The sequence below is a fragment of the Musa acuminata genome, chromosome BXJ2-5, assembly GCF_036884655.1.
Source record: "Musa acuminata AAA Group cultivar baxijiao chromosome BXJ2-5, Cavendish_Baxijiao_AAA, whole genome shotgun sequence".
Lineage (NCBI taxonomy): Eukaryota > Viridiplantae > Streptophyta > Magnoliopsida > Zingiberales > Musaceae > Musa > Musa acuminata.
In genome coordinates, this window is record NC_088342.1 from 10,321,549 (window position 1) to 10,336,641 (window position 15,093).

Here is a 15,093-nt window from a genome sequence, read left to right on the forward strand (position 1 = left end):
GATTAATATAGTATAGTAGCATAAGCTTTGGTGTTTCTCCATGGAGCATCTTCAATTGGAAGGGGCGGTAACGAGAAACTGACCATCTCACACCATTAGACATCACTTATTTCTGAAGGCACAGATTGGCCTCACCATTTCGATCATTAGATAGGCCTAAGCTTCTCTTGTCGGTATACACAGTGACCATCTTTCACATCTCTGGGGTCTATAGATATGTGAGAGTGAGACAGAAGGAAATGCCATTAGGGGTTCCTTCCTACAACAAAGCAAAGCAGTATTTTTTTGTTGTTGTGAATTCGAAAGGTCTCTTCAGTAGGGTATACAACTGGATGACATGCACGCAATTCTTGTCCTATATTGTGCTGGGATCTTTGGAGTTCTGTTTTTTCTTTCTTTATTTAAGGTACAATCTATGTCTAAATTGATATGAGATCCTTGATCAAGTAGGGTTATGTTGTTATTTTTATTTTTCTGTATTTTTTACTAGTTTTCGTCCTTTAAGGTAAAACTCTTTCTCAAGTTAAAGAGACTGTGAATCTATTACGATTACTCTTCTTTAAATTCTTTGTTCCTTCTTAGTAGGTTTAAAATTCATAAATTGCTTGAAATTAGAAAGAGAACTCCAAGTTCAACAGCGAGTACGTGCTTGCTGCAGAGAATGTTTTGGTGCAGGAAGAGAAATGATCAAGGAAATGCCACCGAGAAATTTGTTGCATAGTTATTGTAATGACACATGATTTATTCCCATCAATGCACGAGTGTTGTTCTTTTGTTGTCTCATAACATGCTTTAGAACAAGCAGGAATATGAACAATGAGAAAGACCAAATCCATGAAATGCCTGTGGCAGAGGACTTGATCGATTGCGTTCATTCCTAGTCTCGTATGAAATTGATAAGCCAAATTATGCTAACGAAGCTGCAAGAGTTTGTAGCATCACATCTACATCGAACAAAATGTACCACAAAATGCTTGAGGGCTAATTATAATTTCGATGATGGCACAGTATTGTTGGGGGTCGTGGATGACTATTATGGACGAGGAAGAATAATGATGAGAAAGGATAATGACAAAAAGAGACGAGGAAGAGGATGATACAAATATCGACGTTCTTTATTTGTGGTTGTTCATCGGAGGATCTACAAGCTTCTTTGTCCAATGTTCTATCATGGACTCGGAGGTGGAGAGGTAAGAGTTACAGTATGAGGAGGTTACAAGTGTGAAAGGGTAATAATAGGATTGAGATTGTAGGAAGTGCAAAGGGGCCTGTTGCGGACTTGTGTTAGAGATGCGATAACTATTGTCAAGGGAGTGACAAGCGACACAGGTGACCTGGTGGATGTGAATGAGCCACGAGGAAGTTAGCATCATAGATAAACGTCTCATAGGTTCAATAAATGAAGGATGTGTTTAGCTCGTGGTAGATTGTATCTTTTTGTTGCTTTGCATCTATATTGACGTCGCTTGTAATTGTGTCGACGCTGACGCAAATGCAGAACATTTATGTCGTCATCTTCTTTTCGTCCTATATCTTATTTCTCATCATTACTTTTTCTATTCATCCACTCATGGCTCCTAGTGGTGTTGTTGTTCACTACCATCAAAAACATAATTTAAATATTAAAATTATTTTTTTATCTATCGTTTTCATGCATTCGTCAATAAAACCTATGACATTAAGTCTAGGGATCGAAATATTAAATATTAAAGGAATAGTGACTTTTTACCTTAGATTAATTAATTACTATATCAAAATGGATTCCTTAAGCAAAAGGATGACAATCTTAAAATATGTTTGGAATAAAATAATGTATAATTAAACTTGTAGGTCGAGAAGGTATTATAGCATTAAACATCTTAATTTTAAATCAATATTAAAAGACCAAAATGAATGGCTCTACACTAACACACCAATAAAGGATAATAATGTTGTAAACATTGATAATCTTAGTAGATAAGGGTATGAATTTTTTTTATAAACGTTATGTGCACATGTTTATTTATACCAACAAAATAAAGAAGTAAAATATGAACTACAGTATTAATTATTCATCTTAATTCGAGTAGAAGTATATACTCATATATTATTCGAGCACATAAATTATTCATATACGTATCAAATGCATCTTTTGGCAAGATTTCTACCGTCGTGCAAGAACTCCAATTGGGCACATAACCCAGCACGGCAAACTTTAAGATCCGGTTTGATCTCAGTTGGACGGACAGGATCCGCTCACGGTTTCTATGAATTGCTTGCATTTCTGGCGCTAGGGTTTCCGGTTCGGAGGCCGTGGCGCACTACGGCCAACTTTAAGATTCTGTTCAACCTCAATTGGACGAACAGGATTCACTCACGATTTCTATAAATTGCTTCACTTCGTTCGGTAGGGTTTCCGACTCGGAGGCTGTGGCGAAGTGCGCTTGCTGGGGAGCAAGGTTTGTCCTCCTGCGTTCCTATCTTCATGTCGTAAGAACCATAGAACTCGTTCGTTCTCCGGCAATGCTTGGTTTTTTTTTTCTTTGTTTCTTCGCCTCTTTCGATTCTCGTGGATGGGGATTGTACATCAGAGGCACGGTCGCAATTTCTTCTGGCTGCAGTTAAATGGTAACCTACGGAAGCTGTTGGGATCAGTAGCTGCTGATTTGTACTTATCTTCTAAAAGATGCATTATTTAAGCGACGAAGTAGATTTGGTGCAGATGATACGGACGTAGGATGATGTTTGATCGGGGAAGCAAAGCGGGGCTAGTAATCTGTAGGTTGATTCTTTGCGTCGTCGAATAGGGTCTCAGACTGGCTATTAATTGTGGCTTTTGATATATGCTTTGTTTATGGGTGATAATGTTTCACCCACTTATTAGTTTAGCGGTAGCTCATGGTCCTTTTCTTTAAGAATGTTGGTATCATCTTGCTATACCTGTATTATGATATTTGCTTGGTTGAGGCATTCATGGCTACATCCATCCATGAAATGGTGAATCCGACGAGTGGTTGGTTCGATGAGCACGGTACTAATTAACATTGTTTGCCATACTGGTTGGGTAGCCTCAACTGCCTTTCCTTGTTTTTGAATCCTGTTTCTCAAAAACATGTTGCTTGTTGATATGTTTATTTCTTGTAATGCATTGGAAACATATGCCATCATCAAGTGATGGATTTGGTTCGCAAGATCTATTTCCTTAGATCATATAAATCATCATATGAATCATGCTGATTTTCATACATTTCATTTGGTTGCAGTTTATCCACTAGGGAAACTATTCTGCGCTAGATGGCTCCACCGGCAAAAGGTACTTTGTTTAGATTAATTTTAGTTTTGGCTCAATTTTTTGGCAACTTTATTTATTCATCATAGCAGTTTGATATGTGAATATGTTTATTCAATACAGCAATTCTATATGGAACTGGCAAAGCAATTTTATAGACATTTTTTATTGTTATATTTTTTTTTGTGACAAGTATCGTAGTTTTGTGTTTGTGCCTGTTTGGCTAACGTGATATATACAAAGCACCTCTTCCTAGTAGGTGATGAGTTAGATGGGACCTAAAACACTTTTTTGTATTTCCATTATTACTTGGAAAACTAGGATACAACTATTTACTCTGAAGTAGACAGCATTGAACTGTGTATATCCTAGTTGTTTGGTTATAAAACTGTGGGTAAATATTTGAATTTGCAAATACATATTGTAGGGTTGATCTGTATTAGAACTGACACCTCGTGCGTGTGTGGGTTTAATTTTTAGTTAGGTTTTTGAACCTTGTCGTTAATTGCTTAATTTTATTTAACTGTTTTATAGTTGGATTCTTCCCAAAGCTAAATGCCGGATATCATGAGTGATAGCAGAGGTAGTTCATACCATTCTATGTATCTAGTAAAACATGGAAGAGATGATTTCCGTAGTATGCTTGCACAATATTTACAGCCTGGTGTCATTTTGATATGTTCCAAGTGGATGAATTATCTTTGTGAAAGTTTGAGATACTAAAACCACTGAGCCAGTAGTGTAAATATCGTTGGTTATGCTAAGTGAAGTTATAGTTGTTAAATCTCATGTTCATTCAATAAACAAGGTAGTTCGATTCTAAATGGACTGCTGTAGGCTGTACACTTTCTTTTCAGTTCAGTGAATAAAAACCTAAATTATCAATGGAAGATTCTGTTTCAATTAATCATTGTTTGAATCTATAAATTAGAAACGGCCAGTTTAAAGTAAAGCCACAATTTTCTTTACTGAGTTACATTTGGAAGCTTATGTAGCTCGATGAAAGTTCTAGCTAACTAATAACCTTTTCTATAGATGAGCAGCTATTTCCACTTGGCATCTACCAGAAGGCATTTTGTGGTGAATGCTGCAAAGATTAATTCAGTACTCTTTTGTGCTAATACCTTTTTTTTTCCTTTTTAGAATCAAGAGCGAAATTAGAAACATTACAATCATTGAGTAGAAGTTATCCATCGAGTTCTGAACATTACAATTCGAAAGGCACGCATTAGACAAAGGCTGAGTAGAAGTTATCCATGGAGTTCTGAACCATGACTTTTATCTGTATCAATTGTTGCTGCAATAATCTAGTTACGTCAAGTCTGTAGAACTGATAATTGTTCTCACTAGGAGGCTTTTATTAATATGTACTATAAACTGCTAGCAGCCACCTCCAAGAAGGCCGATGACAAAACACAGGCTTTGAAGGTTGCCAAGGCTGTGAAGTCAGGGTCCACCTTGAAGAAGAAGGCCAAGAAGATCAGGACATCTGTTACCTTCCACCGGCCAAGGACACTGACAAAGGAGAGAAACCCTAAGTATCCTAGAATCAGTGCCCCACCAAGAAACAAGCTTGATCAGTATCAAATCCTCAAATATCCCCTGACGACTGAATCTGCAATGAAGAAGATCGAAGACAACAACACACTAGTCTTCATTGTTGATATTCGAGCTGACAAGAAGAAGATCAAAGCAGCTGTGAAGAAGATGTATGACATCCAGTCAAAGAAAGTGAATACTCTGATCAGGTCAGTGGATTCTCTTCTCCCTGCTTTGCGACAAACATTTAGCATCCGATCCAACCGTTAATGATATGAGAGTAATCTGAACAGGCCTGATGGGACCAAGAAGGCATATGTGAGATTGACGCCCGACTACGATGCTCTCGATGTTGCAAATAAAATCGGCATCATCTAAGACTCAGACAAGCTTCGTGAGGCTGCATTCAACATCTATCAGTTACTTGCACCACCAGGTCTTGGATTGGAAATCTAGAGAGACTCATGGTGTGACTTTTAATATTTTTAAGCTTGACAAGGGATTTTGTTTCTATTTATGCTGTTATTTAAGCTTTGTTGTTTCTTCAGCGACCACTTGATGCTTAATCTTCTTTTAGCATTTGGATTCATCCCTTCGATGAAGTTTCAACCTAATGTTTATTAATTCTCTCAATTTTCACCCAGCATGCATAAAAGTGTTACCCACCACCCCCTGGAAGCAAATAAAAATGACAAGCCCAATACATGGAAATTTCCCTAATGCGGATATGAAGAGGGCCAAAAGTATCATGACTCATATCATGATCATGCGTCTTAAAAAGGTGAACCTGTTGCCCAAGAGTCAAATGTTTCATGTAGTAGAGGGGTTGGGTTGTTTCCTGTCTTAGTAGTTTGACACAACCAGAAACTATTTCTAAACAAAAAATAAATGCAACAAGGCATGCAAGCTACTAAGAAAAAGAACAGACCAGAATACATATGTCCTTCAATCTGATACATACTTGGTCTTTCGTAAGGAACTCCTCACCAAAGCAAGCAGATGCCAGGAATATACATTTGGTTTGCTCTTTCAGTCAACAACATTACTCATATGAATTCAACCTTTATTGCCAATCCTTATAATACTCACAAAACCATGCATCACCACCTGCTGAATCAACTTCTATGTCAACCCTGGGCCTCTTGCTGCTGCTGCTGCTGCTCGGATCTGTCGTTGACCTTGATCTCCAATAGTCGCTCCACCGGCTGCCTGCATATCGGGCACCGATGGGTCTGGAATCTAAGAACCTTTGCACATTCACTGCACATGCACTGCAACAAAGCCCCAAAAGAGCAACCTATGAGGTTTGTATCAAAAAACTGACATATCCTTCCACAAACTTCAGAAGCTTGTTTACCAACATGTGAAATTAAAAAAATGCTCATGTTGAAAGTCAGATATTGTAGGAAGGTTTACCATGAAGCCTCGAGGCATTTCTCTCGGCGAATGCATACTTTTACATGTCCCAAGGCTATATGGGTGACCACCATCAGTATGGTCTCGGTGGTTAGGGCCTTAAGGCTGAATCTTTGATAACTTGTTTGTTGTTTATTGTTAATTTTGTGAGTCGAAAATAAGAACGTCAAACATGCATTGGAATCCAAGTATCAATTTCACAACTAGTAGATAGCAGACCAAGTAGAAACTCACTCTAACAAGACCTCATGGCTTGGATTTATTATTTAGAAGGAATGAATTTACACATTATTCATAGAATTAAAGCAGATTTAAATACAGAGTGGTAACACTTAATGGGTCAAAATATTGAATAACAAGAAAAATATAAAAAGTTCATAGTGCTGAAATGAGAATATCAAGATGAATATTTGAGGTTATTAGAAACAATGGAATGACAATAATTAGGTATAATCTAAACAAACTAATAAAATTAGAAAAAAATGTTTAGGATACTATGCGCTTGTTAAAAAGAGACATATATGCTTCAACCACAAGAGGTGTCACGAGTTATAAACAATAAAATAATTTGACTGCTCGTGGTTTGGATATTGATATTACCCTAATTAGAGTTTCAACGTAAAAAAAAAAAAAATCTATGAAGCCACCCACATATACTTGCGACATTAGCTTTATAAATCGATAATTTAAGTATAGACTATATAAGAAAAGTAAGCAATATGATTTGAAGAGATTTTATTTTATTTTTGGCCATGAAAAAAGCATATGCACGAGTTCATGATTTTACTACAAATAATCCATAATATAGCAGATACAAAGGCATAAAGGGTGAATTGAAGTTTCACCGATAATCAAAGTCACTAAATACCAATGAGTTCCTTATTAACATGATCAACTACCTAGCAACTGATCATCTGAACAAAATAAAAATTATCTTTCCTAGTTAGCTTTCTGGGAACTATCACACGGTGAACAATTACACTATAAACAATGTCATATAAAAAGGACTATTATAGAATGAATAACTCGACTTACCATGTGCCTGCAAGGGAGAACCGTGGTATCCCGTGGTTCGGATAGACAAATCACACATTCTTTCCCTGGGTCATTCCCATCAGTGTCATTGTCAACCGAGTTCCCTATGCCATAGATCTCCTGCAACTCGTATCTGGTCTGATTGACCCACAAGATCTGCTTCACCACACGAACATGATACTCACCATTCTCTTTCTTCTCAAAGAGGGCCTGTGTAATCTGTGAATTTGAGGTTCCTAAATTTGAGTTCTCATCAACTGGCCCTTGATTGCTGGATGGAAAAGCTTCTGCTTTTATAGCAAGGGGATACAAGTCCAATTCTCCTCCCTCTTTTATCAACTGAGCCCCATCAAATACTGAGAAGTCAATTCCTGTTCCAGATGGTTGTCTAAACTTCTGACCCAAACCTTCCTTAAAACATATTGTGACTGGTTTAAGCAAGTCCTCTCTTGTTGCAGTCAGGTTGCAGGCTGTACCTTCTTTTGCAAAGAAGAACACAGTGATGCTGTTTACAGAATGTACAAAAGCAAATGCTTTAGTATATAGAATGTTATGCAGTATATGCAACACAATCTTTGGTCAGTATCTGTGGCTTCAACAATCCTCACTAACCCCACAAATTTTGCAATATCAAACTGAATTAGCCAGTTCCTATTTGTGTAAAAACCTGCAGAAAGCAGTATGCAATGTTTTCATATGAACCAGATACTCAACATTAAAATTTTACTCTTTATCCTTTAGCACAGTTTGTGAAAGACTATAATTAATGTTTAAGGATTTGGATGTGTCACCTCACATTCCATGAAAAAATCATAAAGAAATAGAACAAGTCATGACTCTACTAGTCTTTTTTATGCACTTCCATTCAAACCAAGCAGATCCATACTAACTGTAGTCAAAATGAGATCTCTTATTGTCTGTTCTTGAATTAGCAAAAATCAAACTGAACCAAGTACACAGCATATATAACCGGTTCTTTCAAGTGGTTGCATGGGTTCAGTCCTAATATTGTCTTCCATGAGTGAGGTTTTTGCTTCGGTAGCCCCTGTGAGAGGACACATTAATTAGCCTTGTAACAAGTGTTGGGGCATCATTGGTTGGAGATAACTAATACTAGAATTCAAGTATAACTATTTTTAATTGTCCCTTAAGAATCTCAATTGATTGCTCATTTCCTTGCAGAACTGTTAAATCTAACTATGCCTACCTATCGAAGCATAATTTTATAACTTACTAGGATTTAAGGATTTCCTATGTGTTCTCATTTTTTATGGGAGTCTTGAGATATTATGTCATTCTGTTGCATTCTTTTCTTCTTTTTTTTCCTTTTCTTTAATTTTATGGACACGTCTTAACTTGTGTCGATGTCACTGTGAACATTCAACCAATAGGAATGCCATATACAGCAGCAACTTAGATCCTCATTCAACACCCAATTATTAGCAAGTTTATGATCAGACTTTTGGTGAACCTTTTAAGTGGTACCAACGACATAATTTCCGACACTTATACAAAAGCTTGTGAACATGTCAAAATTGCCTCACACAGAATGGTTGACACATGAACCCCACCAATTACATTAAAGAAGTTGTTATTTAGATAATAAAAGATTGGTCACAGTACTCAAGCAGGCCAGTAATATTGAGGACTGACATTGGTTATTCTGAAGTGTCAACTTCCAAGATTTTAGCTTATATTACACCTTCATCCATCTGTTTTTTTCTTTTGTTTTTTCCTTCATCCATCTATTAAGTAGGCTAGCAGTGCATATAGGAACAAGCAATTAAGTTTTCTATGCATATCCTGATGCAGCAAGGTCATGAGACAGAACTCTATGAGATGAACTTTTAATTTCAATCTCTAACAACGAATAATTGCAGAGGGAAAAGCAACCTAATCTGCATCAATTTATGTACTTAAAAATCATGAATGAGCTACAAGTCTTGCTTTTCTTTTCCTTTTCATTTTCTTTTAGTAAGAAATATTGACAAGTCAATGCTCATGGAAAATCTAGAAGACTATACTTATAATCACAAAAAAAGAAAAAAAGACAATCTCATCTAGTTAAATTTTCGACCAAGACCAGCTTAAACTTGACGATATCTTACTGTTGAAGATAGATAATCATCAACCAGCCATTGAAATTCCCTACAAAGCCCAAAGCATGAAGACATGTCTTTGTTCTTTTACTTTAATGCCTCGGATAAAACGGATGCTACTCAACTTTTACAACATAAAATGGAATAATTTAATATCACCTCACAACATCAAAAAAGAACGAAAACACATTTCTTATATATATATATATATATATATATATATATATATATATATATATATAATATAATGCAGAGAGGAAGAGGGAAGAAGAGATACGATCACCTTCCCGCGGCGGTGGCGTCGAACGTGAAAGCGACGAGGAATCGACCAAAATTCTGCTCATCGGGCTCGACCCTGAGGGTCTCCTTCTTAATATTAACATCGTTCCTGATGGTGACGGCCTTCTGGTGCTCGACATAATGAGGTGGAGGTGGCGGAGGAACACACGGCGGGTACCTCCCGGTGCCAACCCACCCCGGGTGGTGGGTCGGGTACTCCCCGTGTGCCCCGCCTCCGCCTCCGCCTCCGCGGTGGTGGTGGTCGAACGGCGCCGGGAGAGGCGCTGGCATCGCCGGTGGCGGGGGCGGGTAGTACCCGTACTGGAAGTACTGCGGGGGGTTCGGGTTAGGGTACTGTGGCGGGTAAGGGGTCGCCGCGGCAAACACGTAACGGTTGGCAGTCACCTCCGGCGGCGGCGGCGGCTGCTGCTGCGGCTGCGGAGCCGGTGGAGAAGGGGCGGGGCCGAAGGGAGGCGGATGGTGGTGGTGATGGTGGTGACGTCCAGAGTTCCTCCGCCGACCACCGACAAGGCCAGCGCCGCCCCCGCCGGCGCGGCTTCCCGTGTTCCCCATTCCCCGATGAAACGGCGAAGGGAATCAGCTCCTCACCTCGAGAAACTTTGAGGCCTTGCAGAGATAACCTCAAAACACCTTCGCATCACAGAAAGATCGGGTTGTGCGAGCGATTCTGACGCCAATTAGGAGAATTCTTTCAGCCCACGGAGAACACAGCGACCAAAGGGGGGCGATAACGAAGAGGGAACCTCCTCTTTTTGGGAGGCGGCACAACATAATGGAAGGTAGCGTGAAGCTCCACCAACACAAGGGCACTTTTGCAAAATGTTCACGGCAATTAATCCTAATTCGCAAAAAGCCCCTTATCTTAGGCTTCTCCGCCGTTTCACTCTGTCTCAGGTTTCATATTTCAACCCAAAACCGCTAGTTATTTACATATAGGTCCCCAGCGTCGTCGGTGCGCCCGCGACGTGACGCCAAAAGCGCGGGGGACCTACGCGGCACTCACCGTAAAGGAAGGAAGGAAAGAGAGAGAGAGAGAGAGAGACCGCTACTTGTCGCCTTGGAACGGCCACCTGTGAGATTCCCGTAATGAGTAGTTCGGTGACGTGGCACTTAGTGCCGCAGGGATTAGGAATCGAAACCATACGCATAACTCCAAGAAACAAAAAATATATGCACATCATATTAATTAATATTTTTTATTGAGGGTTAATTAAGATGGGATCTTAATAATTTATTAAATTAGTATTTTAGGTGTATAACTTAATTTCGAAAATTTAATCAATAAAATTTAATAAATTATTGATAAGCTCCATTGGAAATTATTTTTGAGAAATGACACTGCTTTTGATTCACGTATTCTGTTATCTTTTTTTTCCTTGTATTTATTATTTTGACTAAATTATTTTTTTTTTATAGTTCTCGATGGTGAATTAGTGATGATGTAAATTTAATTTAATTTAAAATTTTAATTTAAAAACTAAGCATCAAAATCAAAATAGACAAAAGTAACATACGGATGCGAGGATATAGTCACAGGATTTGCAATAGTTTGGTTTGTTCATCTTGATTGTTCTATTATTAAGACTATCAATTTTCATTAATGATAAAAAATTTATCAACAATTGGCAAAGGAAGATAATCTCATTATCTCATAAATCTTCTTTTCTTCTTTTATAACAAAAGAAGATAATCAAAATCTATCTTCTCCTCTTTTAAAGGTATAAAAGTATATCCTAAATAAGGAGAAAGATAAATCCTTGAGGTAAACTATTTTAATACACATTTGAAAGCCCTTTTGCTAGCTTAAGTATTGGTGGGATCGAGCTGAGAAACCTCCTCTCCCCTTGGGTTTCGTGTAGGTGATACTTCAAGGAGTGCGATATTTGAACCTTATAAGTCACCTCGGAAGCTATCTCAGATCCTCCTTGGAATCACCTTAAAAGCTATCTTAGATCCACCTCGAAGTTACCTCGGATCCACCTTAGATCCATCTCGGATATATCTCATATCCACCTTAGAATCACCTCGGATCCACTTTAGATCCATCTTAGGTTCATTTCGGATCTACCTCGGAGCTATCTTAGAATCTTTTTAAAGCATGACATTCCTTCGTCATGAACACCTTGGGCATTCCTGCGCACACGAGTCTGGGCTCAGTTGGGTTGATTAAGAGGTCAGTGACTTTTTCCTCTCATAGTTTGATACTAGAAAGAAAGCTCGATGTCACATAAACGTTCGTCTATCCATCCCCTTAATGAACACTCCAACAAGGAGGCCTCGTCTCTAACCTCCAACACTTTTATTCATGGAGAACAATCGTTGTTCCTCCCACAAGTAAATGTGTCCACCATGACGCAGATGCCAACAGGACACTCGAACCACCTACTTGTTCCCGTTAAGGTGTTCATATACTTCACCAATCAAATATAGATGCTTACAAGCATATTACAAGTTATTGCCCTACTCCTGCCTCAAAAAGCCCAACATATGACATCGTCATCTTAGCTACAACCAACACCTCAATCACCACTAACACCGACACATTTCGAAGTCTCAATACTAGATGCAATACCAATACATCAAGATTACTCGAGATCTATATAACTGCTCGTCGAGGAGGCCTCCCACTCCCCGATAGCAAAATTCAGTGCACCACTATATAACCATTTCACTCTACTTAATTTGAGATTCGATCAGTGAATTCAATGGACAACATCTTAATGGATCGATTAAGGCAAATAGATCAATGTTTAGACGAAATACGATGGGAATTCCGACAATTGAAAGAGGGTTCAATTGATCTCACTCTGGATCGATCTTTATTCACATAATACATTCAAGAGGAATTGATCTCATCCAACTTCTACCTCCTATCACTGAAAATCTTTGACGGTAATATCAACCTAGTTGAACAGTAGCCTTTCGCACTCGGATGTCCCTTTAGGTATTTCAAGAACTTTATTGTGCCGAATATTTCTAATAAATTTCGGGCACTTTATTGTGTCAAGCATTTCCAACAACATTGAGGGCCTCGATGCAAAAATAGTATACTCACTTAAAGCCATTCTCAATCAGCTCCTTCACTCAGTTAGCAAAGAAATTCAAACTTTACTTCTTGGGAAATATATATCTAAAGCCTTCAACGACTATATTACTTAAACTTAGATAAGGGGAGGAGGAGACACTCTCTAGTTTCATCACTCGATTCATTAATGAGATTCAAGATATACAAAAAGTCCATCTATCACTTGTAATTCAAGTCTTTATGAGGAGACTAAGGTCCTCTTGCCTTTTTTGGTCATTAGTTGAAAAACCACAAGCAACCCTACACGAGGTGCTACAGAGGGTCAATCAATTCATCGTAGTTAATATGACGGTCTCTAGTAGACGTGAGAAAACACGTAAAAGGTCATGACTAGAACGGTCACCATTGGTCCCTACTCCAAAGTCACCATAATAGAGAAGCCCTAACTAACTTGAGTTACCTCATATTGAGTCCTGAGTTAACCCCCCTTAATATGTTAAAAATCAAGGTCTTCCTACATATAATAGAAAAATGATTCTTATAAGACCCCACTAGAAAGGAAAAATAGATCTAAATATTACCGCTTCCATTACGACTATGGACATGACACGTAAGATTGTCAAGATTTGAAGAAGCAAATCAAAGAGCTTATTCATCGAGGGTACCTTGGAAAATTTATCCAAATATCTCAAGAACCTTCACCTCAACCTCGAGGCTCAATCGAGAAGCAAATCGATGTCATTATTGGGGGATTCACTTTGAGAGAAGATAGTATCTCAGATCATAAAGCTTATGCCCAAGCCACCATTGGGAAGTGTCTAAGGTCAGAAGATGACTCGAAGATATCAAAGGCAAAGGAGTCAAAATATCTCAATCTGAACCATGACGATACCCTGATGGTATTTGTAAGAATGATCAATGCTTGAGTTAAAAAGGGTCATAATAGACATAGAAAGCTTAGCCGACATTCTTTACTTTGATGCGTTCTAAAAGCTAAGGGTGACATCACATGCATAGCGGAAGAATAGAAAACAAAAACCCCAAATTTCTCAAAAAAGTGTTTATCGTTGTGCGAAAATTGGTACGCAAAAACTTGCAAAACTTAAAACTACGTGTGAAATAGTTGTGTTACCTAGGGAGATCGTATATCCCTAAATCCCTGTAGATCTGTAGGAGATGATGAAGGAGGTCAAGCGCCCTCCTCTCTAACGGTGATCCACACAGCAAGACTACGACGATGCTCCTTTAGTCACTACCCAAAACTCTACACTTGCTATCTGAGGAAGAGAAATAGAGAGGAGAATAGGAGGTGGGAGCTAGGAAGCCTCTGGCCTATGGGTCTTCGGTTCCCTCATATTTATAGAGATTCTTTGTATACTTAACCCTAACGGATCATACCCTATTCGGTATTGAATCTCCATCCAATTGCTCAAGCCTCTTAGATTAATGAATCTATATCCAATAATCTCTCATTAGCTCGTATTGAATCTCATCCATAGGATTCAATAATTCAGGGGCTTATTGAATATCTAATAAGATACGAGCTCTGACGGATATCTTATATTCGAACATATACTTGTCACAATGCCTACCATATATGTGTGACCCTATCAGAACTGGTCATGAGTCATACATGTTTGGGCCCAATATCGAGCTGGCCATGAGTCATACATGTCAGAACTTCTTTTGGCTCAGTAAATTATTATCTTTATAATAATTCACTCGACTCATCGACTACGGACGTACTATACCACGCGATCACCACATAAGATCCACATTGCCCTTCATCCACCTACTTGTCCAGAGAATCAAAATAAAGAAACGTAAACTTCCTTCTCTTTTATCACGACAAAGAAGAGAAATGTGAACTCTCTTCTCTCCTTTCATAATAACAAGAAAGATAATCCTAAACCCTCTTTTCCTCATTTATAACAAAAGAAGGTAATCATAAACTATCATTTATAACAAAAGGGTATAAAAGTGTATCCTAAATAAGGAAAAAGATAACTCCTTGAGGTAAACTACTCTAATACATATTTGAAAGTCTTTTTGCTAACTTGAGCGTTAGAGGGATCGGGCGAGTAAACCCCCCCACCTTGGTCTTCGTGTAGGTGACACTTCGAGGAGTACAATGTTTCAACCGAAGCTATCTCAAATCCACCTCGAAATCACCTCAGAAGCTATCTCAGATCCATCTCGGAGTTACCTTGGATCCATCTCATATCAATCTCAAATACACCTTAGAGTCATCTTAGACGGATTCACCTTCGAGTTATCGCAGAATCTTTTTGAAGCACAACATTCCTTCATCACAAATACCTCGAGCATTTCTATGTATACGAGTCTGGGCAAAGTCGAGATGATTAAAAGGTTAGTGACTTTTTCCCCTAACAACTAACGATCATCCTTTC

The 15,093-nt window shown here is 38.4% G+C and overlaps 2 protein-coding genes across 4 annotated transcripts; one reads left to right on the forward strand and one right to left on the reverse strand.

The window, feature by feature from the left end:
- Window positions 1-2,315: 2,315 nt before the first annotated feature.
- On the forward strand, window positions 2,316-5,354 carry LOC135612459 (large ribosomal subunit protein uL23-like). Of its 3 annotated transcripts, none has more exons than XM_065108787.1 (4): window positions 2,316-2,438; window positions 3,243-3,292; window positions 4,656-5,016; window positions 5,101-5,354. In XM_065108787.1, exons 2-4 carry the CDS (start codon window positions 3,274-3,276, stop codon window positions 5,183-5,185), a joined length of 465 nt encoding a protein of 154 aa, XP_064964859.1. In that variant the 5' UTR covers window positions 2,316-2,438; window positions 3,243-3,273; the 3' UTR covers window positions 5,186-5,354. The 3 variants fall into 3 exon arrangements, with proteins under 3 accessions (XP_064964859.1, XP_064964858.1, XP_064964860.1); XM_065108786.1 differs by having other exon boundaries at window positions 2,364-2,438; window positions 4,653-5,016; XM_065108788.1 differs by having other exon boundaries at window positions 2,392-2,469.
- A 364-nt stretch (window positions 5,355-5,718) lies between these two features.
- Window positions 5,719-10,431, reverse strand: LOC103984961 (probable E3 ubiquitin-protein ligase LOG2). The gene is made up of 3 exons (XM_065108785.1): window positions 9,641-10,431; window positions 7,259-7,763; window positions 5,719-6,078 (listed from the first exon to the last, which is right to left on the reverse strand). Exons 1-3 carry the CDS (start codon window positions 10,207-10,209, stop codon window positions 5,935-5,937), a joined length of 1,218 nt encoding a protein of 405 aa, XP_064964857.1. The 5' UTR covers window positions 10,210-10,431; the 3' UTR covers window positions 5,719-5,934.
- Between the last annotated feature and the right edge of the window lie 4,662 nt (window positions 10,432-15,093).